The sequence below is a fragment of the Aulonocara sp. 'chitande type north' Nkhata Bay genome, linkage group LG7, assembly GCF_057382095.1.
Source record: "Aulonocara sp. 'chitande type north' Nkhata Bay isolate Kocher_YH1m ecotype deep benthic linkage group LG7, A_spYH_male_GT1.1, whole genome shotgun sequence".
In the NCBI taxonomy this organism is placed as follows: domain Eukaryota; kingdom Metazoa; phylum Chordata; class Actinopteri; order Cichliformes; family Cichlidae; genus Aulonocara; species Aulonocara sp. 'chitande type north' Nkhata Bay.
Window position 1 is genome coordinate 50,292,399 of NC_141350.1, and position 27,820 is coordinate 50,320,218.

Sequence of the window (27,820 nt, forward strand, 5' to 3'; positions counted from 1 at the left end):
GACTAACAAGTCAAAAAACACTCTTGGGGTGGTTTGGAAAAAATTTACCCTCAAGAGAAGGCTTCATGAATGGAAATACAGTGGTTTTACAACAAGGTGCAAACCACTGGTTACATTCAAGAACAGGAAGGGCAAATTAAACTTTGCTAGAAAACATCTAAAATAAAAACTTCTGGGAAAAAAGTTTTGGATACATGGAACCAAGATTAACTTGTACCAGAACTATGAGTCAAAGCATACTGCTTTTTCTATCAAACATAGTACAGATAACGCTATAACATGGGCAAGTATGGCCACCAGTATAACTGACTCACTGGTGTTTAGTCATGATGAGACTGCTGATAGAGGCAGCAGGATGAATTGTGATGTTTACAGGGCTGTACTCTCTGCTCAGATTCAGACAAATGCTGCAAAACTGATAAAGTGCAAAGTGCAAATGGATAATGACCTAAAGGATAGTGCAAAAGAAACCTAAGAGTTTCTCAAGGCAAAGAAATCAGATATCCTATAATGGCTGAGTGAGTCATCTGATCTCAACCCAATAGAGCACGCTTTCTAGTTACTGAAGACAAATCTGAACGCAGAGAGACCCTCAAACAAGCAGCAACTGAAAGTGGCTGCATTAAAGGCCCGGCGGAGCATCTCAAGGGAGGAAACACAGGATTTGGTTACATCCATGGGTTCTAGACTTCAGGCAGTCTGACTACAAAGCATTAAAAACAATCCTTATAGTTAAAATGATCTTAGTTTGTTCAGTTCATTTTGAGCTTCTGAAAACTGGAGACTCTATACTTTAATGCTTTATTAGAAGGCGTTGGATTACAGGTGAGGTGTTACACTTCAATCACATAATGTTTGATTTAGTCCAATGTGGTGGTTTACATACAAACCCCCCTCAAAAACCTACCATTGTCCAAATAGTTGTAGACCTAACTGCATTTCAGAGGGAAGCACGTGATGTTAAAACTTGTGTTCTAGTATCTATTATATGTTTTAAAGGGACCTTTAAGGTATCTTTCTATACACATATATTCGGATAAAAGATGTATTGTGCCACTGACATATTGAAAAGCTGTTTCTGTGTTTTAGCAAATGTCAGGGTGACCAATATGGGGTTTCTTGTATTTCAGGGATAGTTCAACTCCAAGCAGCCTGGAGTGGACTGTCTGCGACCTGGAGCTGAGGATAACGTTTGTGTGATATTTATTTGCAGTGATGGCCAGGGTTTCCAGGATAAACTGCCGGTTGTAGCTTCACTTCTAGCAAACACACGTGATATTGTTTATCTCAGGGTAAGGAAGCACAAATGTATATCTTGAATTATCAGCTTAGTTGTTTTTTTAGAAAATGTTTGCACCTTTAATGCCAAACTTGGAGTTTCTTCCGTATTTCAGTATGATCATCATCAGAACACAACCGATCAGGGCAACGCCAGCAATTCCCACAACTACATACACCTAGGAAGGAAAAAACTAAGATGGAGTCATGAGGCGATAACAGGAGCTGCTTTTTTAAAAAAAGAATTGAAATAAACAAGAAAATATTGTGTATTTTAAGGGTTTACAAGAAGAGGTAGGTACCACTGCTTTAGATGGAGCGGGCTGATTAGGGTCACTTACAGCAACACTGTCATCCGGTGGAGTGTCTGTAGGATCTGGAAAGAAAACATGGGTCTGAACATTTTAAACCAATAACATCTAGTGAGTGAAAGCACGCCAAAATGCTGACTGTTAGGTTCATGCAAATTTGAGAGTTGAAACACACACCGTCTGGGCAGAAGGCGAAGGCACAGGCAACGGCAGGAAAGGGACAGGGACATTATCAGAGTTCATTTTAAATTTGCACTCAATCATCATCATGCTAACAAGTACAACATTTGTCCGGATAAGCCAAATCAATACTTACAATACTCGAGGTCTTCTGTAGAAAAGAAAAGAAATGAAAAAAAAAAAAGCATGTCAGCAGCCATAATAAACAGAAACGAGCTGACTTCAATAAACGGACTCGTGTGAAAAGACAGAATACTGACCCGTATGGTTGATGTTAGGCGGGTGGAGAAACTGGGCAGAGATGTTCTTCTCATCCCTGCCATACTTATTCTCTGCGACCAGCTTGTACTCTCCGTTGTGAATGTGGGTGGGGTTGACCAGCTGCAGGCAGCCGTGTTGCTGGTTCTCTGTGGTCACGTGGATCATGGTGCGGATGTAGTCCTGTTCCTGGAGAGGCTTGTTATTGTGGTACCACCTTAGCTCCGGCTTGGGGTTCCCCGTTACTGTGAAGGGGATGCACCAGTGGTGGTCCCGCTCTGGAGACAGGAGTGTCAGGATGGTGGGGGCAACTGACACAGAGGCAACAGTAGAGGAAGAGTAATCACAAGATGATAGGAAATAAACACAAGGAGGGAAGCCAATAGGTAAAACAACATCTGAGGGATTTTGAGTAAGTGACAAAAAGTATGGGAAGGGAAGGGGGACTGATCACACAACATCTGAGCACTGATGAAATGAAAACACGGAGAAAGAGGAGGAGGGTGGAACTAAACAAGCAGAGGTGTATGGCAAGGCATGAGGAGCTTCACAGGAGGAAGAGTTATGGACAGGAAATATGGAGAGTCAATAAGGTTTGCCAAGAGACACTAATGATAACAAAATGAGGAGCCTTCTGCTTCCAGTGGAAAAACAACATCTCGAAGAAGGCATTTAAAAGTTCATCACATTAAATTACACAAATTAAACTTAGCAACGCAAATATAATTTCTAGAGATGTGCGCCATGGTTAAAGTCCTTACAAAGAATATTGAGCTGAAGGCTGGCCTCGGTCTGACCGACCATGTTCTCGGCACTGCATACGATTGCCCTGCCGTTATCATCAGGAGACAGGCCTGACAGGGTGAGGATGCTCTCTGTATCCATAGGTTCAATCTGTAAACACATTATTAATTTTTTCATTATGTTTCCTGTATACAGAAAATTGTCTTGATCTTATGAAACCGACTACTATTAGTTGACTGTACAATACAGGCTCAAATGGCTATGACACACAGATACCAGAGTAGTTAGCAAAGTAGCCAGGGAGTTTTAAAGAGTTACTTAAAAGTTCAAGTACCTAAAAGGAATGAAGACACTTATACGGGATAAAGATAAACATTTGAAATTCTATAAACAAATGCTGAAAAATATTATGGACCAGTACTTAGCAAACTAAAATCAATGTGAGATGATAATTGAACTAGTAGCTAGAAGTGGCTAACAGCTAGCTAAAAGAAGCCCAGAGAACATATGAACGGCAAAGTAAGTAAAAGCAGTTGATACACATTTTAAACAGCACAAGGTAGAAAAGCAGCGTAAATTAGCTAAAAGTGGCTAATAAATTAAAATAAAAAAGACAACTTTTCTAATTGTTATTAGAAAAAGCTGATGTAAGAATAGCAAAACAATTAGCTAAAAGCATCAGCTAAAATATTTACAAGTACTCAATACGGACCAGAAACAAGCCAGTTCAACAGTATTAATGTCCAATTTTATATATTTAAAATTATTCATTCAAAGCTTGAAATCTCATGTTGACAACTACACAACTCGGAATTTATCTAAAGATGCCCTTTAAAGGTCTACAAACACAGTCACAAACTTTTAAGCGCTTAAAAGTAAATTTCAGCGTTTGAAACCCCTGAATGCTTGTAAATCACCCAGAATATATATATATATATATATATATATATATATATATATATATATATATATATATATATATATATATATATATATAATATATACAGTGGGGCAAAAAAGTATTTAGTCAGCCACTGATTGTGCAAGTTCCCCCACTTAAAATGATGACAGAGGTCAGTAATTTGCACCAGAGGTACACTTCAACTGTGAGAGACAGAATGTGAAAAAAAAATCCATGAATTCACATGGTAGGATTTGTAAAGAATTTATTCGTAAATCAGGGTGGAAAATAAGTATTTGGTCACCTCAAACAAGGAAAATCTCTGGCTCTCACAGACCTGTAACGTCTTCTGTAGGAAGCTTTTCTGTCCCCCACTCGTTACCTGTATGAATGACACCTGTTTGAACTCATCATCTGTATAAAAGACACCTGTCCACAGCCTCAAACAGTCAGACTCCAAACTCCGCCATGGCCAAGACCAAAGAGCTTTCGAAGGACACCAGGAAAAGTATTGTAGACCTGCACCAGACTGGGAAGAGTGAATCTACAATAGGCAAGCAGCTTGGTGTGAAAAAAATCAACTGTGGGAGCAATCATCAGAAAATGGAAGACATACAAGACCACTGATAATCTCCCTCGATCTGGGGCTCCACGCAAGATCTCATCCCGTGGGGTCAAAATGATCATGAGAACGGTGAGCAAAGATCCCAGAACCACACGGGGGGACCTGGTGAATGACCTGCAGAGAGCTGGGACCAAAGTAACAAAGGTCACCATCAGTAACACACTACAACGGCAGGGAATCAAATCCCACAGTGCCAGACGTGTTCCGCTGCTGAAGCCAGTGTATGTCCAGGCCCGTCTGAAGTTTGCCAGAGAGCACATGGATGATACAGCAGAGGATTGGGAGAATGTCATGTGGTCAGATGAAACCAAAGTAGAACTTTTTGGTATAAACTCAACTCGTCGTGTTTGGAGGAAGAAGAATACTGAGTTGCGTCCCAAGAACACCATACCTACTGTGAAGCATGGGGGTGGAAACATCATGCTATGGGGCTGTTTTTCTGCCAAGGGGACAGGACGACTGATCCGTGTTAAGGACAGAATGAATGGGGCCATGTATGGTGAGATTTTGAGCCAAAACCTCCTTCCATCAGTGAGAACTTTGAAGATGAAACGAGGCTGGGTCTTCCAACATGACAATGATCCAAAACACACCGCCCGGGCAACAAAGGAGTGGCTCCGTAAGAAGCATTTGAAAGTCCTGGAGTGGCCTAGCCAGTCTCCAGACCTCAACCCCATAGAAAATCTGTTGCGGGAGTTGAAAGTCCGTGTTGCTCGGCGACAGCCCCAAAACATCACTGCTCTCGAGAAGATCTGCATGGAGGAATGGGCCAAAATACCAGCTACTGTGTGTGCAAACCTGGTAAAGACCTATAGTAAACGTTTGACCTCTGTTATTGCCAACAAAGGTTATGTTACAAAGTATTGAGTTGTATTTTTGTTATTGACCAAATACTTATTTTCCACCCTGATTTACGAATAAATTCTTTACAAATCCTACCATGTGGATTCATGGATTTTTTTTTCACATTCTGTCTCTCACAGTTGAAGTGTACCTCTGGTGCAAATTACTGACCTCTGTCATCATTTTAGGTGGGGGAACTTGCACAATCGGTGGCTGACTAAATACTTTTTTGCCCCACTGTGTGTGTGTGTGTGTATATATATATATATATATATATATATATATATATATATATATATATATATATATATATTTTTTTTTTTTTTTTTTTCCCCCCCCAACATTAGTGATGTGTTTCGCATTGTTTTCAGTAAGCTGTTTCAAATTAGAAACTAGTCTCAGACCAGTCTAGTCCATGTCCTCATAGTTGTTTAAAAATACTAGTTGTTAAAATCGTCCCGTTTGTTGGAAATACTGTTCACGTGGATAAAGATAAATTAAATATATACATTTAAAAACAACAGGTCACTTAAAATTTTCAATGCCCATGTTTGTAATAATCAAGGAATACGATGTGTTTTGAAACACTGAAGCACTAAAGAACATAAGCTAATTAAGTTTGGCAACAGAGGCTTTTTAGTGAGTTAGAAAGTGGCATTTAATCAACTTCTTCTTATCTATATATTTGATTTTCCCATGAAAACAACTAAATTAAATGTGATTATTTTATTTTATTATATTAATAATAATAATAATAATAGTAATAATAATAACAATTTACATATTATTTTATAAAAACTTTTTTAAAGTATAAAATATCACCAAAGTAAAGCTCTTCGAGACTCCGTAAAGGTGGAGCCGTGCCAAAGGTTTAAAAATGAAAACAGAAAGGTAGATCACCTTACCTCATAGTGGGTCCAGAGCTCATCAAGGTTCCACACAATCTCGGGAGCAGGGGAGCCTGAGGCACTGCAAATAGCTTTGACATTACTCCCCTCCATCTGAGTCACATTTCTGGGGGTGACCTCTACGGTGGGAACCACTGTGAGAAAACATGCAAACCATAAAAGTAAAAGGAAACTTGATCAGATTGTTTCCCTTTAAACTTTCTTTCTGTCTTTCTTTCAGTCCCTTACTGTGCATCCACTCATTCAAACATTCGATATCAATCAGTCTACTCAGATTTGCTTATTGTGGGATGGTTTCACTTTACCACAGTCTGGCGGCCGGAAGGTAGCAAAGTCCTGCGCCACTCCTCTGTCATCTGTGCATGTCAGCTCGGGACTGTCTGTTTCTTCCTGGAGTCTTAGCTTGATCCACAAGTTCTCACAAACACAATCCAGAGGATTCCCAGACAGAAGTAGCCTAGAAAGAAAATAGAGTGCATGTGACACTACATAGAAAAGACATAGATACACTGATAGTCTTGTGCGTATGCGTCACTTACGGATATGTAATGTTAAAGTTCTGAAATGTTCTCCATGACAGTGTTGACAAGTTATTGTCTCTGAGATTTCTGACAGGAGAGAAAAAAAAACAACCAAACAGAAAATATTCAACTAAGCATTCTTACATGTTTAATAATGAAATAACTGGAGAGGCTCTGTAAAATTCGTCTTACACATATTGAAGTCTTGTATTGTTAAAAAACGCGTCCGGTGATATAGATGTCAGTCTTGTCTTTGTGACCGTTCTGTTGGAAGTTAAATTGTAGTTACATGAACTTTAACTCCACTTTTAACCATAAAAAACACAACACTGAACGTTCTACTTACAGGTTTCTTAGGTTTATGTAGTGCCTCAGACTGCTGTCACTCAAGTCAAACAGTCTGTTTTGATTAGCAATGTATCTGTGGAAAAACAAGATGAAAGGGAAAGCTTGGTATGGTGCAGGTTTTTAGTCAAACTATTCACACAAAAAATGTCAAATATTGAGTCAAAAGTGTGATTTAAACTGGAATTGAGATACAGGTCCTAATTAACTCTCCAAAAACTCAAGTGTTGAATGGGAAATGTGTGTATTTTATAAAACTAATAACTTTTTTTTGAATAAAACTCATTTTGTTGTTTTTTGCGAGTCAGCAAGGTAAAATTGTACTGCTCCCAAGTTAAGCTAGCTGTTTTACTCAAGGAGTCTTGTCTGTGCATTTGTGAGTATAACATTAATACAACAGCGTGTACTGACGGTGTGACATGTTTACCTTGTTTACTAAAAACAATGGGGTTTTTTTGGGTTTTTTAAACAACTTTGTGGACTAATAACTGTAATAAACTGTTTTTGTTTTAAAATAGCACCTCTAGGGAAAAAAAGCTTAACGTGGGGGCTGGGTATGTCACCAATAATAATAATAATTAGAATAATAATAATAATAATAATAAGTTGTAGGGAAATTAGCTCGATAAGAATGAATGAATTGGGGTTATTAACTCTAACCAGGTAAAACACTGTGCAGGGACAGTCTAGCAGCTTAATCTGGGTCCTGAGCCACGATCAGACTGGGTGTGTCAGTATTTGGCTGGAGGTTGATAAGCAGGAGACCTTACAGCTGCTGATATATAAAGAAACTCAAAGTTGCAGACAGAACGATGGTGCCTTTATATGTGAAGTTTTGGAATCAAATTCAAAGTTGCAACTGAGCAATCGCAGATGTGTCTACGTACACATTGAAAAGTTATTTTTATTTATGCTGAAGCATGTAATTGTATTTTGGAGTAAGCAGGTTTCTGTTTGGAAAGGAGGCATGTCTGTGAAATAATTAGTGCCGAGAAAGAGAAACACTATTATGTTTCTTTGCTCTACAGCGAGATTTAACTAAGTTTTGTGATTTGAAGAAAGTTTTTTTAAAGGTTTGTCTTTTTTCCTTTGTCTAGTCCTTTGCTAATGTAAAGCGTCATCACATGCCCACGCTGTTAAATTAATTATCATGCCAAAAGATGGCTTTTTTCCAGCGTTTGGGAGGTTTAGTTATCTGGACAGTGCCTATGCTGAGAGGTTTCAGTTTAGGTGAGAAGGTGCTTTCAGACATTGATATCCTTAGGAGTGTGATTTTTTTCCATATCTAAATTTTTAGTAATTTTATTTTACTTTTTTTAGCTAAGGTCCATGTTGGGAACAGTAGGTCCTCATGGTGAAACCTTGAACTTGGCACAGATGAAGCTTTACCCATCTCACTGTTCCTGAATCTGCTTCTGGTAAGAGGCACTACTACGGTCCACCTCTTGTCTCTCTATGGTCATAAAATGCCTACTTTCATGTCTTCTGAGTTTTGTGCTCTGCTTCAACAGTGTAATTTGGGGAGACTGAAAAAGTGGTGGTATTTTTGTTTTATAGATTTTCTTCAAGATGCTGCTTTTACATTCCTACACAGTACTAACACGAAATTTTAAATATTTAACAAATGAGACTTTTGGAGAACACAGTGAAAACTTGAAATTGTTTTTCTGAATTTGTAGCAAGTAACTACATATTTTATAGAGTTTTTAAGAATGAAAAACATTTATGAATTATTTTGAGGTGGAATGATTGTCCTGTTTTAACTAGTATTTCGTTAAAGCTTCAAATGATCTGAAAAAAACAAACAAGCAACAACAACAACAACTTGTGAGTGTTGCTACCTACTGATGGGTTTGAGACTGACTGCTGGTTGCTTCATGTGTTAGTAGGAAACATTTTGTTTACATGAGGATTGGAGGATGCCCTAAAACTACAAAATGTATCTAAAGAGCCAGTGGTGCTTTCGAAGTGACGCCTTAAAGTATCACTAACAGGAATTTTTAAATTCATGGTTGATTTTCAGAAGGTGCCCGGCCTGATGTCCTTCACTGATGTTGTACACACTGCCTTAAAGAAATCTGGAACAACTGCATTCTTTACAAAGTGAAGAACATTAAAAAAAAACATATAGGCACCTGAAAGACTTTTCTTTTTATCTGCAAAGTAAAAACGCGAATAAACACGTTGACCCCAAGTAAACTACCTTCACGGTAAACTGATGTGACGCCTATTCAGCCTGCCTGCCTCCGAAAACTCACTCAGTCTCCCCTTTGCTCCGCTGGGTGCCATGCAGTGGTGTACTTGTGCGGGGTTGTAACAGGTAAGCTTCAACACAGACCTACACACTGACGCAGATGAGGCTCTACACAACTGTGGGTAGCCTATTGGCAGCTGTACACAACTGATGCGATCTCATGTGTAATGTGCCAACAGCATGAAGTATTCAGGCTGCTTCACACCGCCGCCCAAAAACCGAGTGAGCACCTCGGAGGCTCCGTTAGGCCTGAAAATTTACTCCATCACTACCACTGGAGCTGTTTTGTAAAGGAAAACACCGACTAATGCAAATAAGCCTGACGCACAACCTCGCCACCATAACGCGCTCGCGCACGCGAGCAACTGCCTCTGTCTCACACACACACATGCGCGCGCGCGTAAAAGCACACGCAAGCACACATATACGAGGCTACATGATCTGACATTGGTTATAAGAATAAAATAAATTCTGTGTCGGGAAAAGCGCTAAACATGGATCTCTACTGATGTTTAATCCACAAGGAGATTCCAAACCTCCATTAATAACGCCGTTGATCTTATTCTCACCCTTATTGTTATTATAATTATTGTTGTTATTATTAATATTATTATTAAAATACCAGCCCCAACTATTTGATATTCCAGCGACCTACAGATTCCAGGGGAGCTCTTTACGCATTGCTTCCTAATGAGTTAATAAGCTGTCGGTGCGATCGTTTTCATACACTTACATCTCAGTGATGTTTTCCATGTCATCTAACGTGAGGACAGGGAAATCCTCGATCCCTGGTACAGAATCAATACAAACAATTCTTGAGATGCTGCAAGTGCAGGATGCGGGGCAAGCATCGCTAAATCTCCACAGCCCCATCAAAACCAAAAACAATCCGACACGAGCCATGCCATATTCCCCCGCGCTGGAGTCCATCGCAGGTCCAATGGTATCCCACGAATCCCCCAAACAGAATCAGCTCAAATTGAATTATTAAGATTTCCACCCTCGCCACCTTTTTTCGGCCAAGTTAATCCTTTCGACTCCGCAGGGGGAGAAAAAAAAAGACTACGCTGTCGGCGAGGAATGCGCAGAGCTCACGGTTTAATATCAAGATGCCATGGACTGGCCTTCTCGTCTCCGCAGAGCTGGTATCACACTACTGCATATCGATGCCGTGAAGCAAGGTGTCAAGTGGTCCGTCCTGGTGCTGCTGCCGCTGCTGCCTCACTCCCCTATCGGGGGCCACGGGACTGCTCGCCACTGCCTTGTAAAACAAATATGAGGTGTTCCAGATGTTTAGAGATCAATAGGCAGGGCCCCCACGAGCGGTTTGTCGTGTGTGTGTGTGTATGTATGTGTGTGTGTGTGTATGTGTGTGTGGTGATGTGGGGGGGGGGGGACTGCACAGTGGAGTAAGGATGCGTGGTGATGCTGCGTGTGTAGGGAGGAAGGCTACCTGCATCCGTCTATCGATTATCACCGAGGACGAGCGCATCTCACCCTGCCATCACTGGGACGGGGCTTATAGGAGTGGGGGGCTGGGAAACGTGATTGCGATTGTGCCCTGAAAATGTTATTTTTGTCATTTTTAAAAAAATAGGATCGTGAGAAATTCGTATTTAAATGGTGCAACAAACACCTAAAACGTCAGCTTCTGCACATTTCGAGTCAAGTGCCCAGGTGTGGGGCAAATCACGCCGTCTGCGATGGCCACAACAACAATATGGATGTAAACTCTTGTGTTGTGGTTACTCTGAAGCCATACATTGGATGAAAGCTTTTTTTTTTCACACCAACACTGTTGTAGGCTACGGTTGGCCATTAGGCCTGGTGTGACGTAAGGTTGACGCACAAGACGGGGTGCATCTATGAAAAATAATTACCTATACTATGTCCGCAAGCTTCAAATAGGTCTCACTCCAATCACTGATCAGAGCACGATATAGGCGTCAAGAACTCCATCTATTTATTTCTTGCCCAGTAAACTTTGTTTGGCAATAAATAAACTAAATAACAATAATAGTAGTAATAATAATAATAACAATAATAATAATAATAAAAAACCAACTTTCAGCAGACTGTTGCATGTTTTAGTAGGAGTTTAAGACATTTTTGTGGGTGGGTGTTAAAGTATTTGTCAATAAACATTTCGGGGCTGAACTGCAAATATGTTGCTCTGACGTTGATGCACGAATGCGTGATCATTTTTCTTTATAAATTAATTGTAACATATTGCTTTCCCCCCGTATACGTCCCAAAATGTGCCAGTTCCATGCCAGATGTGGTCTCTGTTCAATATTTATTTATTTATTGTTTGGTTTTTCGGTAATTGCTGTCCAGTGCCAAAACATCAAGCTGGTCATATGTTTTCAAAATGAATAAATAGATCATGTTTACCACCGGATTCCTCAATTTCCACTCACGACGAGGAGGCAGCCAGGACACATGATCTGTGACACAGCCTGGATGGTTAGTGTCGCTATGGTGACTTGGTCTTTACAAATAGCGCGGACAATGTCAAGTGTCGCTATGGTTGCAGATGAAAATATGTACGCAGGCTTTTTTTTTAAGAGAAACATCAAGAACTGAATTATATCTGTCTCCATGGCAACCTCAGAGTATAGGAGAGAGAAGAGAGAGCTCTTTATTTTGCAATAGATCCTTGCATATATATCTGAAGAAGCATAACAACACTTTGAGAAAAGGTGTGGGGGGTGATTGATGGAGGAAATATGGGCATGATTCAGGGCTTCTGATTTGCAATACATGCATGGAAGCCAGCTGGTGGCTCTGGATTAATAATATCTGATCGTGATCTTGTCTGGGGGGGTGGGGGTGGGGGGGTCACTTTAAAATGCAATAGAATACAGATTGTGGAATGTGCCATTTCTTTTATTGTGAAAATGGGGAATATCTATAAATAATCTATAAAAATGTATATCAGTTTCCCCAATTCTGCTTGTTGGTGTTCTTAGCTGGAAGTATCGCTTCTTCGAGGCAGTTTAACTTCTGGAATATGAGCATGAACAAGCGGGAAAAAGAGAAGCTCGTCCGCAAACGAGTCCTTGTTCATATGGTGTCAGTTCTAAAACATCCAAGTCCACGATAAGAGCAAGTCACTTTGAACCAATAATTAGAATCAATCTCCAACCCATCTTTCATTTCATGTCATGTACACAATCACTAATCAAAACCACTTAAAAGGTTCGCCCTTAGATATGATACCAAAAACACTCCAATCCAAAACCAAAAACGTTTTGCTCTTGGAGTTTTTACTCCTAGCTTTGCCGTTGAAAAATGTTCCCATTCAGGAACCTCTGAGTGCCATGTGTCACTCTCTCTCTAATAGTGCCTCTGTTCGAAGCCTGTTGCACTAATGCAGCTGTGGCACTGCTGATATAAATCCTGGAATATCCACTTGCTCTCTTTATATAGGCCTCACTCGCACAATAGTTTGATTTCAAACACAACAAATGTGATTTCTTTCAGGTGGCTTCCTACATCTTCCACCAGAAAATGCTAACAAATATTTTCACAGTCCATAATACTCCCTCTCACTTATGTTTCTTTGCCAGCATTGTGACGTGTAATTACATCTTCTAAATTCAGGGTGTAATTTAACAAGCAGCATAAATGTAGATACAGCAGAGCAAAGGAAATGCGAAACAAATGTTTTTAAGGAGTGGTTAGTAACATGATGTTTTCAAATTTCTTTTTTTTCTTTTTTGAATTAACCACACGACCTATGCTGTTTGTCCGATCTTTTTAAAGAATGGTTAAGCTACTCACACTGTTTAAAATAAATATGTAAATGTTTAATCGCGCTAAATTTCCACCTTTCCAATCTTATTTCTTATTGACGTTCATATGAAGCAAGTTTAATTAGCCAGGCAGTCTGAATTCAGGACCAGAAATTCCCAAAATATCTAGAGGAGGGTGTCTGATACATTTTTTTTTTTTTTTTTTGGGTGTCTGATACATTGTCCCATTACGGGTACAAAGTTTCCTTTCGGCGGATCTAACGTGCCTTAGCCCCGCCCGCCGGTGTTGACTTGGAGCCACCGGGAGAGGGTCGACGAATCGAGCTCATCCACAGCGTGTGTTTCCGTGCTGAAAACGTTTCAAGGCGAGGCGACCGCTGAACGCTGAGGACCGCAGTGAACGTAGTTTTTTAGCCCCAGGTTTGTTTTTCTGTTTGTTGTACATTTCATAGCTCGGTTTGTAACGTGGCGTCATTCGATCTGTTCGCAAGCTGTCGGCGATTAAACAAGACTTGACGGCTGACATTAGCAGGATAGCCGCGTAGCTCTGCTGTTATTTGCGGTTTTGTACAGTCACAACGTGGACAGTGGAGCTGATAGGCACGCCTCGTAAAACACACCAACTGGCTAGCTTTGCAGCGCTGTTAGCTTGGGAGCGCAATGTCAGTACCGTTAACAGATAGCTAACTTATTCGCAGGCATCAGGTGATAAACACATTTTCTTTCGGGAGCAGTTTCTCTAATGTCCAGTCACCTCGGGTTGCTGTTTTGAATTTCATTTTTGATGAAAACCAAGGGGTGAAAAAAGACTCGATATTAGCCATTTGTTGGACCTTTCTCAAACGGCTAATGTGCTCTGGATGACATTAGCGCACATACGTGTTTGTGTTTTCTGGACTCTCCTCTTTAACCGTTAGGTGTCTGTGGCGGCTCTTGGTGGTTAAAACGGGTGCTGTTAATTCCTGATCTATGTGGGCGTTGACTGGCACTCCTTTTAAGTTTAGCAAGGCCTGCAGAGGTCCAGACAGCATGTACAGTACTTGGCTAGCAACAGTAGGCAGCGCATTTAGGTGGGCTGCGTTTGTACAGTACAGTGCATGCAGGCCAGCAACACTCAGGAGCTACCACACTTTCACATGTCCAATCCTAGATTATTATCTCTGTGATGAAGTACTGCGGGATGGTGCCTGAGCAAATACATACATGCTTATGAATTTCGTGTGCTGCACGTAGCTTAGTCACGTGTTGTTGCAGACAACTATCAAGAATAAATTCCCCAAATTCTTTGGTGGCAGCATCTGTTTTGTGAGGATTTTCTGCTTCATCTCATCTTTTGATTGTGGTGGTATAATTCCACAGCTCAGTTTATAGGCACACTGGGCTGTGGGAACATTCAGTGGTCACTTTATATTGCAGGCAGTTAATCAGTCATATCTGCAATTGGCTAATTCACGTACTTAGAAAAATACATGCTATAGTTGTAGTGGCTGACTGATACTTTTTAAGTAATGACTGTGATAGGTCAATGTCTGCTGATAATATTGGCCAACTCCTTCAGATTATTTGATCAGGTGTGTCCCTGCATGTACTGTATGCCGTTTGACTGATTGTATCATTTGATCCCCTCCGTTTAGCAGATCCAGGGAGAGGAACCTGTTTGTTTTTCCCGCTGCAGGTGAAAGACAATGGAGGTGAAAGGCAAACAGCAGGACGAAGACATCTCATTCAGCAACACTGACACTAATGGTAAGGTCCCACACAGGTTTATGTTGATGAGTTAAGCAATTCATTAGAGTAATGTAAAGATGTAAATGAGGTCCTGCTTTTAAAAATAAGCTAAGCCTGTCTGTCATGTCATCCGGCATGAAGTACAGTCTGCAGATACAAATGGTAATTAGTTTGTTTAAGGAAAGGAGAGAGGTAGGGGAAAAGAAACTGGCTTATGCTTCATAGCATGTGCACATGTCAGATGGTTGAGGGATTCGCCTGTACAGCATACTGCTGTTCTGTGGGCCCTGAGCAGGTCTGTCCCATGTTTTAATCCAGGAAGGGTACACGGTGGTGTTGGACTTCTTCCAGGATGCAGTTGGCCGCTAAATGAAACCTGTTCTTTGGGTGGAACATGGCGTAGACCTAGCTCCTGACGTGTAGTTATGTTTTTGTCACTTTTTCTAAGCTTTCAGTGGCTTTAGCCGGTAATGTTAATTTGGTTCTTTCCCCCAATTTATTTTCCCTAACGGTAAGGCAACTCAGTTCTAAATTGTTTGTGTTGTTTGGTGTTATAGAATACTATGGTAACAATGTCTTGGAAGAACAACAAGTGTGTTTTTTATGTTTATATATATATTATTACAATTACCCTGAACTACTTGTTTGAGTACTGCGTTCAGAGTTACTGCCCGTCTCCGTTTGACCAAATCACCTGTCTCTTTAGGTAAGCGCCCAGCTGAGGACATGGATGAGGAGCAGGCCTTCAAACGTTCACGCAACACAGATGAGATGGTGGAGCTGCGAGTGCTGCTTCAGAGCAAAGTAAAAAGACTCACACATCAGCTGTTGGGACTGCATTGCTGTTTTCTTCACCTTTTCATCAAAATTTTTTTTTCTTCACAGAATGCCGGTGCTGTTATTGGAAAGGGTGGCAAGAACATAAAAGCCCTGCGCACAGATGTGAGTACACAGATAAAAATCTGCAAATATGTCTGCAATTGAGGGGACAGTTTTGCCAGCTAATGCCTGCCCCCTCTTTTGCAGAACCTCTCTTTTCTTTTAAATTTATATCTGCCTTGTTGACTGCCACTGGCCTGCTCACCAACGCCTTGGGCCGATGTTTAGCTATTGTGTCCCATCACTTGTGCTGTCCTTATATCTGGGATTCAGTCTAACGAAGTTCTATGATTACATTTGTGCTCTTTAAACATGAAGATGATGAAGAATTGAAGGTTTTCTTGACACAAGAGGAGAAATAATTTATTTAAAGAAAACCCAAAGTGTCAAAACAAATTACCAAATGATTTCTGCATTCCTGCAGAATTGGATTTTTTGGCGGCATGCTTTTACTATTGTATCTAGAATTGACATGCACTGTTACTATGATGAAACCAACTTGGCTCGTGTGGACAGACCAGGAAGGTCCTGTTAGACAGCTGTGTTTTGGGATTTTTTTTGTTAGGTTTTTTTGGATACCCCCCCCCCCCTTTTTTTTTTTTCCCCCCCCCCCCCAGTCCTGTGTTTGTGAGTTTCAACCTAATTACATTTCCCCAAACTGTTGAAGCTATGTTTGACCTTGAAGTGACAACAGGTGCCTGAAAGCCTTGACTGGAAAGCCTTTTCAGGGACATAAATCTGTCTAGTGCTCCAAACTGCTTATTAAACGTATCTTTGTCCAGGTCACACTTCCTGTTCTTCTTCACTCACCACAGTTTCACTTTTGGGACAACGTGTAGCGTGTATTCAATTAAAAATGTATTCCTTCTCCCCCTCTTCCCTTCTCCTTTTTTTTTATTTTTTTGTCTTTACTTTTGGCCACCTTCCTCCGTTGCCCATGTACTGGATCGACATGCCCCTCCTGCGTTGCCCACCTTGACGTTGGCCCAACCTCCGCCCGCCCCCGAACGCCCGCCCGCCCACCTGACACTCCCGGTTGGCCCTGCCCATAAACTGTGCCCCTCCTTAATCGGGCACCTAACTTGACATCTTGTGATTGAATGCCCCTGCCCAATGCCAACCTCCTCCACCACAACCACCACCACAACCACCACCACCACCACCTCCTCGGCCCATGCAGTACAATGCCAGTGTATCAGTCCCAGACAGCAGTGGCCCAGAGCGGTATGTCCCACCAGTTATTGCCTCACTGCCTGATTAGAACAGTGAATCACATGTCTTTGATAATCTGCCTTCTGTTTGACTTTTAACATTTTGATATACATGACAGTATACCCCCCCCCCCCCCCCCCCCCTCCACTTGTAAGAGACGTGTTTGTTCCTTTTTTTCTCCTTTTTTTCCTGTCCATTTTCAGCCTCTCCATTGAGTTGGACCTTTTGTTATTACAGTTTATTGTCCATGCAGAGAATCACTGACAGCTCACTACCAAGTAGTTGGTGTTTTACATAATTAGCAACGCAGCGGTCAGATGCTGTTTATTTATATGTTTTTTTTTTTTTAATTTCCTTTCTGTGATGTTTAATTTTACCATAAATCTTGTGGAAAGCAGACATCTTTATCTCACTCTGTCCTCCTCCTCTGTGGCTCACCTGGCCCTCTCGCTTCCCACCCCCACTCTCAGCATCACTGTCCATGAGAGAGCGCACTGGCTCTTGTCCGGAGGCTCCGTCTTCGTGTCTGTCACTCATTATTGTTGTTTCTTTTTATTTCATGGTGCTGCATCCCCTTGTGTTAAATTCCTCTCAGGCCACATCAGATCAGCGCTGCCTGCCCAAACCTTTCATAACCCTCCCACCCCCGTTCCTGTTCTGTGCCACAGAGTAGTTGGCAACCACTCACATTTCTTTTCCCAGTCTAAACCCCTCTGCTCTGTTGCTGTTCTCTACTACCCACCTCGTCCTCTCCTCACCTCAGCCCCAAGCCCCTCTCCTCCCCACCTGTTCCCCACCCTCTTTCCCAACTCCTGGTCACAAAGAGAAGGTGTGCTGGTGGCGCAGTTGTCAATACAAGATAATGTGTTAAGTTATTACCTTCCTTTTCCCCAACTTGGTGGTGGGATGGTTATAGAAGATCTCTCTCTCTCTTTTTAAACCCCTCTTTCCCAACTCTGTGTGGCCGCAATCACATTAATTTGAGCCGCTCTGAAACCGCCCATCCTCCCCAAGCTTGTCTTTAAAAATAATATTATAATCAGTGCATGTCAGCTGCTTATTTAGTCAGTGTAGTGTTGGGGAAAAGTTATGAAGAATTCTTATTTTTTTGTGTAGCATTTAGCAGTCTTATTTTTTCCTTTTTTTAGTTTTTAAACCTTTCGTAAGTGTGTTCATAAATGTTTGCTGGACTGCTTCTTCTTTATTTGTTTATTTATTTTTTATCAGGTTTTGCTTTCTGTCCTTCTCTCTTGTTCTTCTTGTAACGCCTTGCTTCCTTTTGGCTAAAATGGTTCCTGACAGGATCCTGAGTGTGAATGCCAGTATCGACACTATTGGAGAGATTCTGTTGAAAATCATACCGACTCTTGAAGAGGTAAGCTGTCATAATAATTGTGCATATAAACAAAGAGCAGAAAGGTTGATGGTATCTGTTTATGAGATATGTTTATATGTTGCAAAAAAGAAAAATCACAACTGAATCTGACTGGAAGATCTTATTTCTTTTATTCCTGACCTTTCATGCTTTAAGTTAATATAACACAGAGCTGGTACATTGTATCCAGCTGCACCCAGCATGCATTGATAAAATGCTAATAATAATAGTAAGCTACTTTTATCTGCTTCCATATTCACAAGGGGTCGCCACAGCAGGTAGTTCCTGATATATTCTGAATTTTTGCAGCCCTACACGCAGCCATATGTCCCACCAGTGATGCTGTGCAATAGCAGTAGTTATGTGCTTACACAACAAAATTTTCATTAGCTTTACTGAGACTCACTGGGTCTTTGTCATAACCACTTCCTGGTTGTCATTCCAGTCATTTGACCATGCTTAATTAGCTTATCGCTAGACTACTCACAGATATAATGGTTCTAGTTTCTTTTTTGTTGAATTATGCTTATTAATGATCTTAGTATGTGTCACTGTAGTTTTTTGTCTTTGGTAAATGCTATCGTGATTTATTGAGAGTTCCTCTTGCCCTGTCTTAAAGTCTTTATGTGAGCTGTGAGCATGTGAGCTGCTTTAAATCTTCTCTAAATATCTTTTCTAAAAGCGGTTTGTAACAGTTATTATCATACTTGTTAATACTGATGGGGAGAGAATTTACAAAACCACATTGGATTGATTCAAATGACTGTTTATGCTTAAGTAACAGATTTGAAATCGGTTTGAAATGAAACAATCACGATGCAGTTGAAGTGCACGCTTATATTTCTTTATAAATTAAGCAGGTTAAAAAGACTGGAGGTGATCGCATTTGAAAACTTTGTGAGCCTAAAGCAGACGGTCAAAGGAGAAGTTAATATAAATACAGGCCATGGGTTTGCTTTGCCCAAACAAACCAAATACATCAGAAAAACGGGAAGATTAGGAGTAGACCGATTGTTTGTGTACATTCTAATGAATGTACCAAAACTGATGAAAGGCATATTCAGTTTCAGAACAATACTATATTTCTCTGAAAGTCTACAGAGCAATACTAAGATTCAGCGAAATGCAACAAAGTTGTCAAGCCAGTACGTTGCAGTACAAGTGGACAATGACCCAAAACTTAATGTATGAGCACTCTGAACAGTTTGAAGATCAGGAGGAAGAATCTGCTGCAGTGTCTAAATCGCTCACCTGATTTCACCGACTGTGATGCTGCAAAGACAAAACATCACAAAGGAGGCATCGTTCTAGCCAGTCGTTGCTTTCAAATAATTTTTGACAATAAAAAACCTCATTTTATTTGGGATTATAAAATTCCATGCATAGAAGTGGTTGCTATTGCTTAACAGATAATAAACCCCTTAAAATAATTTTCTTTGACTCCTTAAGTTATTTTTGTTGGAGGCTTTAAAAAAAGCTGAAAGGCTCCACTGCAACTGTATGTGCCATTTCAGACTGATGTGGTAGCATAGAGGGACAAAAATGATGAAAATTAAGTTACTGTCCAAATATATGAATGTACACTGCACTGATGTGAATTTTGAAATGCATTAAACATATTAATCATTGCTTTGTTCAATAATGCTCCACAATGAAATAGAAATTTAGCATCACATTTTCTAATCTTGAAATGACTTGCCAAATGCCAGATTGTGACCCATGCAGATGTGTGCATGGGTCATTTAAGGCTTGGAGTCCACTGCATGTTTAGCGGTTATAAGCAGGTTTAGCAGTTTTTTGCCACATTGGCAGCATATAAGTTACTGCCCAAAGACTTTAGTAATAAACTATAGGCAGATATTCTGACCCTGCTGACATTGTTGATCTTGTGCCGTGTTTCTTTAGTACCAACATTACAGCGGGATTGATTTTGACTGTGAGCTTCGGCTGCTGATCCATCAGAGCTTGGCAGGGGGCATCATCGGAGTGAAAGGTGCCAAGATAAAGGAGCTAAGAGAGGTAAGAGAGTCCAGATTAGCAGGATCCTCACGATGCTCTGCCCCAAAAGCTGGACTGTAGAATAATTATTAAGGTTGTAATTGTTAATGCATATTGTATCTGAAATATATTAGGATTTATTAGGACTTATTTGTGCCACCTTATTGTTGTATCTGTATTTCCCAAACGTTTTATAACTTGTTTATACTTTGAGTATTACAGATATAACTTATTTACAGCTGTAATCAGATAATGTGGTATATGTGATCAAAATTTGGCTCGTAAGAATAATTAAAAAAAACTAATTATACCTCAATTAAATTCACCTGATCTGCCCATCGAGATCATCATCTTCCATATGTCCGGACAGCTGTCAGTGTACACGTTTTGATTGAGATGGGCAATTATCCGAGCCATTGTTAGCTACGCAGCTCATATGTGTATTTATGACACTAGCAAAACTGGTCTTTAGACCAGCTTTAATGGCAAATTGGTCACAGATGAAATTGATAGACTGGAAAGAAGACTAACACTTTTTGTTCTTGTGCATCAGAACACCCAGACCACCATCAAGTTGTTCCAGGAGTGCTGTCCACACTCGACAGACAGAGTCGTCTTAGTTGGAGGAAAGCCAGAGCGCGTCGTTGAATGTATAAAAGTTATATTGGAGCTGGTGTCAGAGGTGCGATTACATCATTGAGATCTGTTAAAGGGGTTAACATGCTTTATAATTATGCGGTTCATGTCTCACAGTAAGAATAATAAATTATCTATTTAATTTTCTTTTCCTTCCCCTTGCAGGCACCGATCAAAGGTCGCGCCCAGCCTTATGACCCTAACTTCTATGATGAGACGTACGACTACGGTGGCTTTACTATGTTATTTGAAGAGAGGGGCAGACGACCCATCGGTGGCTTCCCCATTCGTGTTCGTGGCGGTTTTGAGCGCATGCCTCCCGTTCGTGGCAGCAGGCCCATGCCTCCCTCCAGAAGGGATTATGATGACATGAGTCCCAGACGAGGGCCTCCGCCACCACTGAGCAGAGGACGAGGGGGAAGTCGTGCTCGTAATCTGCCTCTGCCCCCGCCACCACCACCAAGAGGAGGGTAAGGGCAGTGCTTTCACATCTGAACTGTTTTTATACTTACTATATAAAAGATGGCCATAGATAATGCCCATTACCCATTGGTGTTTTAACTCCCATTTTAAAGCCCCTGGTCGGCCGTTGCCATATGGTTAGCATAACCAAGCCAAACGTGAATGTATTTGGACTAGAGGGAGGAGTGCTAAATTGGCAACTAGGGCTATTGTTGATAGGTTGCATCCATCCATCTGGGTGCACATACATAAAACTTAAATACTATAAAAACGGGAGCACTCACTTCTTGCACACCAGCCCATATTATGTCAGTGCTGCAAATGGCTCCAACACCACAAATGCAGCCAAAGTTCAGTCCAAATTCAAATCAGCAGAGGTGATGAGCCTAGTCAGCATTCACCCACCCTAAGTGTTATTAAAATGAAGTTGAAAATTAGCTATAGGCATTTTTTTCCTACTCTTTGTAAAACGATCTTATTTCTCCAATAAAGTTTGGATCTAAAAAGCACTATTAGATTCCTGTTAATTTATACGTATTATGTGTATGTTTGTGTATAGGCATATATAGTGTTTCACCAACTTCTTTTTCCTTGTCTGTTATTATCCACAGAGGTGACAGGTTTTCACATGGCAGCTATCATGGTAGCATGGATGACAGACCAAGGTGAGTAGGATTGTCAATACAAAATAATTTGTCTTAAAAGCAGAAGACACTGAAAGTTCGTCAGGAGGTGAAGCCATAGTTCAGACCTGATCAGAGGTCATCAGTGGAGTCTGCTTGCCCTGTCACACGTGTCCCCTATGTTGGAGGAACTGTGTTAACATTTACCTTTTTGTCTGTAGTGACAGAAGAGGCAGAGGAGACCGTTATGACAGCATGGTGAGTGTGTTTACTAGTGCTTCTGTAATGCTAATCCGTATGTGTCGCTTCCTGCTTCTGTGTAGTTTGTGTTTGTGAATCCTGCTTTAGATCATATGATTGGAATTTCTTTTTCTCACTTTCGTACAAGCGCAGTGGCTTCAACACCAAGCTGCTTTTTTTTTCTCCCCCCACTATGTATGCACACTGATGTAGGCCTGTTGTTGCCAGGCAACTGTTGTCTCCGTGGTTACCACAGAGCAGCTGAGTACGTAGTCCGGAGATCCACCAGGCTAGCAAATGAGCAGAAGCCAAAGCGAGTCCTAAACTGTTTCCCTGTAGGTTTAAAGCTGCAAAAAATGTTTTAATAGTAATACAGAAGCATTAATTTCATCACATAGGCATCAAGAGATGTCAGTTAATCCTTTAAAGTGATTTTAAAGTGTCTAAGAAAAGAGCAAAAACTGACGTTTATCATGTAAAGTATAATATTATTTCTTTTTCTTTGTGAAACAAGAATTTCAGGAGTGAAAGCATCAACTGATTATTTTTAGCATTAACGCTTGTCACCGCTCTACTCATCTGAGTTAACAAGTAAACATCGTCACATATAAATTAAATGCAATCGGTGTAATAGATGTGGGACTTGCAGCCAATTTGCTACTTGACAGATCTTACCCATGGCTAAGCTTTTAAGGTGCACTTTAATACAAAGAAAGAGGTTTACAGTAAAAGAGCTACAGACAAATGCTGGAAAAAGTAATCAAAACTACAGTGACAGCTTCCAGTTGACATTGAAGTGTTCAGATGTTCAAAAGGCCTTTTTTTTTTTCTTTTTTTTTTTTAGGCCTGTATGCAAGCAGATAGTTTGTGTACTTGACAGCCATATTACTGTAAAATAGGCTTTACTGGAACTTACTGGAGAGGCAGCTGGTTATCCCTCACAGTGCATCACCGTATATGAACTATATTTATATCTTCCTTTAAAAGGATGGGTACACCTAATTTTGAATGTTTGAATGTAACGGTAATGCTCATTTCTTTTGAAGTAGTAAATGGAGGATGAAATAATTATTGCCCCGACTATATATTCACATGTGTTCCCACCTTAAATTGAATTGGTGTCCTTGTTTCTGAGCCATTTAAGTGGTTTATTTAAAATAAAGAAATAAATACAGAAAAGGCCTAAATTGTCTACAGGGAAGTTGTAGCGTGATCAGCAATGCATCGTTTGTGTTTAGCAGCACAAGTCACTGACAACTTCCAGCCGAGTCACTGCACAAACCAGCAGAACAGAATCCTGGAAAGTGTAAATGTGTTTTGGGGCACGTATGGAGTCTACGAGGACTCGTACAGGCTGATTAAAATAGAAGCATATCTGTTCTATCAGACATGTGTGAGCTGAGCAGCTGAAAAGCCGCCTGTGTAAGAGGCAGCGTAGTCAAAATTGGGTTTTTCTTGAACTTCCCCACAAAAGCTGCAGCTGTTCTTGGCAGTATTGTGAACTCAAACTGATGATGCTTTTATGTGCTTCAAATATATGAACGACTGAAAGTCTCTGTGGTGATCTAGGAAGGTAAAGCTGAGTACTTTACTAACGAGTACTTTAAAGGTCTTCAACATGTGCCTTTCTGTTGGTCAACTTTATTCAAATGAATAATTTCAGAAAGGCAAATCATCACATGAAGAGGCCCAGAGTTATTTCACCCTCGGATCAAATTTCTAGCCAACAACATGGTGTTCTTATAAAGTTCAGTGTGATTTTTTTAAAGCTTTGAAATGGATGCGCTTAATACTGTGGGATGAGTACTCCCCTTCACCTTGGTGAACATCAGATTGTTCTTAGTCTGCATGAGTGTACACGAGTTGTTTGTAGTTTAATGTAGAATGGATAGTGAGCATTTAGTTTACTCCAGGTTCTGAGAGCTTCGTCTTTACTGTGACATTCAAACTTATATTATATATATTTTTTCCCCCATCAATTGATCCTGAAATGCAGAGTGGAGGTGGATATGGTGAGTGTTCTTCTTTATTAATCTCCTGGAAAAATTCAAGTTCAGCAAAGGAAAATCAGGGCTTCTTGGACTTTATTCTCATAATTTCATCTTTTATTTTTGAGAGGTTTTATAGGAACACCACAATGCTGCAAGGCATGGGGCAACTCCACCGATCAGGCATAACATTATGACCACCCGCCTAGTATTGTGTCGGTCCACCCTTTGCTGTCAAAACATCTCTGACCCATCAAGGCATGGACTCAACTAAACCCATGTGCTGTGGTATCTGGCACCAATTGTCAGCAAAAGATCCTGTAGGTCCTGTAAGTTGTGGGGTGGGGCCTCCATGGATCAGGCCTGTTTGTCCAACACATCCCACAGATGCTCACATGGATTGAGAAGTGGGTCATTTGGAGGAAACAATGCTGAGGTAGGTGGCACGTGTCAAAGTAACATTGGTTAGACCAGGTCACCTTTTTCTATTGCTCCGTTCACCCTGACTGGTCTGTGGCTATGCAGCCCCTTAAGCAACAAACTGCAATGCACTGTGTATTCTGACACCTTTCTATCAGAACCAGCATTGACCTTGTGGTCAATTTGAGCTACAGTAGCTTGTCTGTTAAATCGCACTACACGTGTCAGCCTTCGCTCCTCACGTGCGTCAGTGAGCCTTGGCCTCCCATGACCCTGTCACTGGTTCACTGCTGTTCCTTCCTTGGACCACTTTTCGCAGATACTGACCACTACAGACTGGGAAGACCCCTCAAGAGCTGCAGTTTTGGAGACACGCTGACCCAGTTGTCTTGCATTCACAGTTTGGCACTTGTAAAACTTGCTCAAATCCTTGCACTTGTCCATGACTTTCTTCTCATCAACTTTGAGGATAAAATCGTCACTTGCTCCCTATGAGATCCCATCCACTAACAGGTGTCATGATGAAAAGATGATCAGTGTTATCTCTGTCACCCCAGTGGTCATGATGTTATGCCTGATCAGTGAGTATAGACTAGCTCACAGGTTTTCTAACACATTGCCATTATCAGTTCAGCTTTGACTTAATGTGTTTAACAGTTAAGTTCATTATTTATTGAATATACTACTGTGTAAGGAAAAGATGAAACCATGCAATGTCTACCAGTTTAAAAACAGTGAGTTTCATTTAAATCATTTATTTTTACTGATAAATGAATCCGTTGATTCAATAATTGAACTGCAGCTCAAGTCTGGAACATTCTGGCTACATTCTTTACTATCACTTTTCTCTTTTCTTTGTTCTGGGGTGCATTTTCATTTTTTTCCTTTCTTTGTTTTCTTTTTGATGTTTTCAAAGACAACAGTTCTTCCTGGGATCACTTTCAGTCTGGTGAGTTGGGATCGATCGTTACTATCCCAGCGTTTTGTTTCCTAACCTATAGGGATTGTTGCATCTTCTGGCATGCTTTAGTTAAAGATGGCTTTTCCCCTCTTCCACCTTATGTGGTTTTAACTCCTCCTAGGCGGCAGAGGCTCGTACAGTGATATCGGAGGTCCAGTCATCACAACACAAGTCACCATCCCAAAAGATGTAAGCTAAAGTGAGCAATGACAAGAAAAGAGATGCCACTCCTTCATGTATGTTTTTTTTTAACTCTCCTTTACGGTTGTTGTGCAGCTGGCAGGCTCCATCATTGGTAAAGGCGGTCAGAGGATCAAGCAGATCCGCCATGAGTCTGGGGCATCCATCAAGATTGATGAACCACTAGAGGGCTCTGAGGACCGCATCATCACCATCACAGGGACACAGGACCAGATCCAGAATGCCCAGTACTTGCTGCAGAACAGGCACGCACTCCTCTGATTTTCCCCAGGACAGTATCAACACCACACAGCAGTGAGGCCTTTCTGTGCTGACCTGTGTGCTCATGCTCACCCAAATGGAAATAATTGTATATATTTATTTTTTTTACTTTTAATCGGTCAACTTTGACTCACAGTTTCTCCAGGAAAATCTGAAATGAAAGCTAATAAGATCACTAGATTAAGCAGTTTATTAACGGAAATTGTGCAATTCTTTTGGGTAATTGATGATGAAATAATTCTGCAGTGTAAGTTTGATGGAAACTGGCTTTGGGTGGGGGAAGCTTTAAAGACGACCTTGGATCTGGACTATTTTATACTATTTTGTAACTTTTTACAGTCTGCGTTAAGATCGTCTGGCTGATTAATGAATGATGAAAACAGTGTTTCATCTTGTGGAGCTTTTCATTTCACTGTGCTCCCTCTCACCACTAAATGGCTAAGCTGGGGTCTCACCAGTTGGTCGGGTCGCTTCTTGCAGACAGAATTTATTTCCAGCTTTGACCTTGCGTTACTTTTTTTTTAACTTACAAATGTGCTTCATGTGGAAAATGCTTAACAATTTTTCCACATCTGGATTTACAACTTCTTAACCCGTGCCATGTTTCTGTTAACATAAATATTTCTGATGTTTCGTCCTTACCTTTTATCTGTCTTTTATTTCAGCGTGAGGCAGTACTCAGGTCGGTTCTTCTAGGAAGAAAAGAGAAGAAGCAGAAGAGTGAAGCCATGCTGCCATACTGTTTGTTCCTGCTATTCAGAGCCTACATTCCTCTGCTTTGGGTAGACATGCCCCTTCCACACAAACACACACACACACTACACCGCCTAGCTGTGTTGCAGTTTTTATTTTGACAAATCTTAAGCTGTCAAACAGCAGTCAACAAGTTTTTCTGTGCTGGTGTGATTACTTTTAAGAGATTCTTGTGCCGTCACTGGAGTAAACCCATCTGTGTGATGACTTTCGGTGTTGTGAGAGCCAACCTCTGGCCCTTGTTTCTTTTATTTCAGTACAGCATGCAGAATGTAATAGTTTTGTTTGAATCATTATGTTTGTTTGATTAATTTTTTTTCTTTCCCTTAAAGTTTTAAGCACACTTTCCAAATGAAGATGCATGGTGTTGGAATGGTTCAAAGCCTTTTGAATAAACTTCAGTTTTTACACGACCTCCAACACCTTTTTTCTCACTGTTAAATGAAGTAATGAAGTGCTTTCTTTCTTTTTCTTTTTTTGAATGATGGGGTTCAGTGAGATTGTTTGGGAAATGAATTTATTTATGTCTATTACGCTAAAGTAGAAAGCAGAGAAGAATTGAGATGCCAGCCTCATGTCTGGAGGGTCAGTATGAAGCTAGCACCACAGCCTGTTGGCTTACTCTAGCACAAAAGTGAATGCATGCAGCAGAAATTCCACCCATCAGTCCACAGATGAACATGCTGTATCTTGTTGTTGTTTATGTTGTACAGAAAGAAGCTAAAATGTACTTTTGGCCTTCCTCTCAGCACAAATAATATCTGCTTGTAACCCATTGGTGCCTATTTTAGAAACCTTTCAGTTTATAATTCTCATAAACAGTTTTTTTTATGGATCAAACAGAAGATTTGTGAAAATTGAACTTTTGAAGTGTTTGTACTGTGGGTGTACTTTCTAATCCGTGATGGTGCTAGCTTCATATTTTATCAGGCAGGAAATAAATAAACCTATTTCCCAAAATATCTTTTCTTTTTTTTTTTTTTTTTAAGTCGGGATACTTGTGCCAGTGCGGTATGCATAAAGAAAGTTTTAAGATTTTTTTTTTTTTTTTTTTGTGTGTAATCGTCTTTCTTTGAAAGGCAAAAAGCTGTATAAAGTGTGTATATATTTACATAAAAAAACAGTAATTTTATGAGTGTTTAGAACGGCCCAGATTA

The 27,820-nt window shown here is 40.6% G+C and overlaps 2 protein-coding genes across 8 annotated transcripts in view; one reads left to right on the top strand and one right to left on the bottom strand.

Moving 5' to 3' along the window:
• The window catches only part of ntrk2b (neurotrophic tyrosine kinase, receptor, type 2b), a 23,914-nt gene extending 13,258 nt beyond the window's left edge, over nucleotides 1-10,656 (bottom strand). The window contains exons 1-12 of the mRNA XM_086301070.1: nucleotides 10,622-10,656; nucleotides 9,902-10,429; nucleotides 6,916-6,990; nucleotides 6,762-6,833; nucleotides 6,588-6,656; nucleotides 6,354-6,505; nucleotides 6,046-6,182; nucleotides 2,789-2,921; nucleotides 2,030-2,338; nucleotides 1,906-1,920; nucleotides 1,581-1,654; nucleotides 1,358-1,457 (exon numbers count right to left, since the gene is read on the bottom strand). Of these exons, the coding sequence (XP_086157196.1) occupies nucleotides 1,358-1,457; nucleotides 1,581-1,654; nucleotides 1,906-1,920; nucleotides 2,030-2,338; nucleotides 2,789-2,921; nucleotides 6,046-6,182; nucleotides 6,354-6,505; nucleotides 6,588-6,656; nucleotides 6,762-6,833; nucleotides 6,916-6,990; nucleotides 9,902-10,098 (1,333 nt within the window). The 5' untranslated portion in view covers nucleotides 10,099-10,429; nucleotides 10,622-10,656. The remainder of the gene's footprint in view (nucleotides 1-1,357; nucleotides 1,458-1,580; nucleotides 1,655-1,905; nucleotides 1,921-2,029; nucleotides 2,339-2,788; nucleotides 2,922-6,045; nucleotides 6,183-6,353; nucleotides 6,506-6,587; nucleotides 6,657-6,761; nucleotides 6,834-6,915; nucleotides 6,991-9,901; nucleotides 10,430-10,621) is intronic.
• hnrpkl (heterogeneous nuclear ribonucleoprotein K, like) lies at nucleotides 8,314-27,623 on the top strand. Of its 7 annotated transcripts, none has more exons than XM_086301074.1 (16): nucleotides 8,314-8,332; nucleotides 14,561-14,672; nucleotides 15,361-15,458; nucleotides 15,540-15,596; nucleotides 16,714-16,757; nucleotides 18,048-18,120; nucleotides 20,026-20,139; nucleotides 20,672-20,800; nucleotides 20,920-21,224; nucleotides 21,828-21,881; nucleotides 22,061-22,097; nucleotides 24,076-24,091; nucleotides 25,404-25,436; nucleotides 25,570-25,637; nucleotides 25,725-25,894; nucleotides 26,576-27,623. In XM_086301074.1, exons 2-16 carry the CDS (start codon nucleotides 14,612-14,614, stop codon nucleotides 26,604-26,606), a joined length of 1,290 nt encoding a protein of 429 aa, XP_086157200.1. In that variant the 5' UTR covers nucleotides 8,314-8,332; nucleotides 14,561-14,611; the 3' UTR covers nucleotides 26,607-27,623. The 7 variants fall into 7 exon arrangements, 6 of the variants coding, with proteins under 6 accessions (XP_086157200.1, XP_086157202.1, XP_086157199.1 ...); XM_086301073.1 differs by lacking the exon at nucleotides 8,314-8,332 and adding an exon at nucleotides 13,171-13,346 and having other exon boundaries at nucleotides 14,564-14,672; XM_086301071.1 differs by lacking the exon at nucleotides 8,314-8,332 and adding an exon at nucleotides 13,172-13,346.
• Nucleotides 27,624-27,820: the final 197 nt, after the last annotated feature.

Excerpts from the sequence above, each read along its gene's own strand:
- hnrpkl (XM_086301074.1), top strand. The coding sequence starts at position 14,612 with ATGGAGGTGAAAGGCAAACAGCAGGACGAAGACATCTCATTCAGCAAC. Across the intron at positions 15,597-16,713 it reads TAAAAGCCCTGCGCACAGAT|TACAATGCCAGTGTATCAGT; the intron begins GTGAGTACACAG and ends CGGCCCATGCAG. Across the intron at positions 20,140-20,671 it reads AGATAAAGGAGCTAAGAGAG|AACACCCAGACCACCATCAA; the intron begins GTAAGAGAGTCC and ends CTTGTGCATCAG.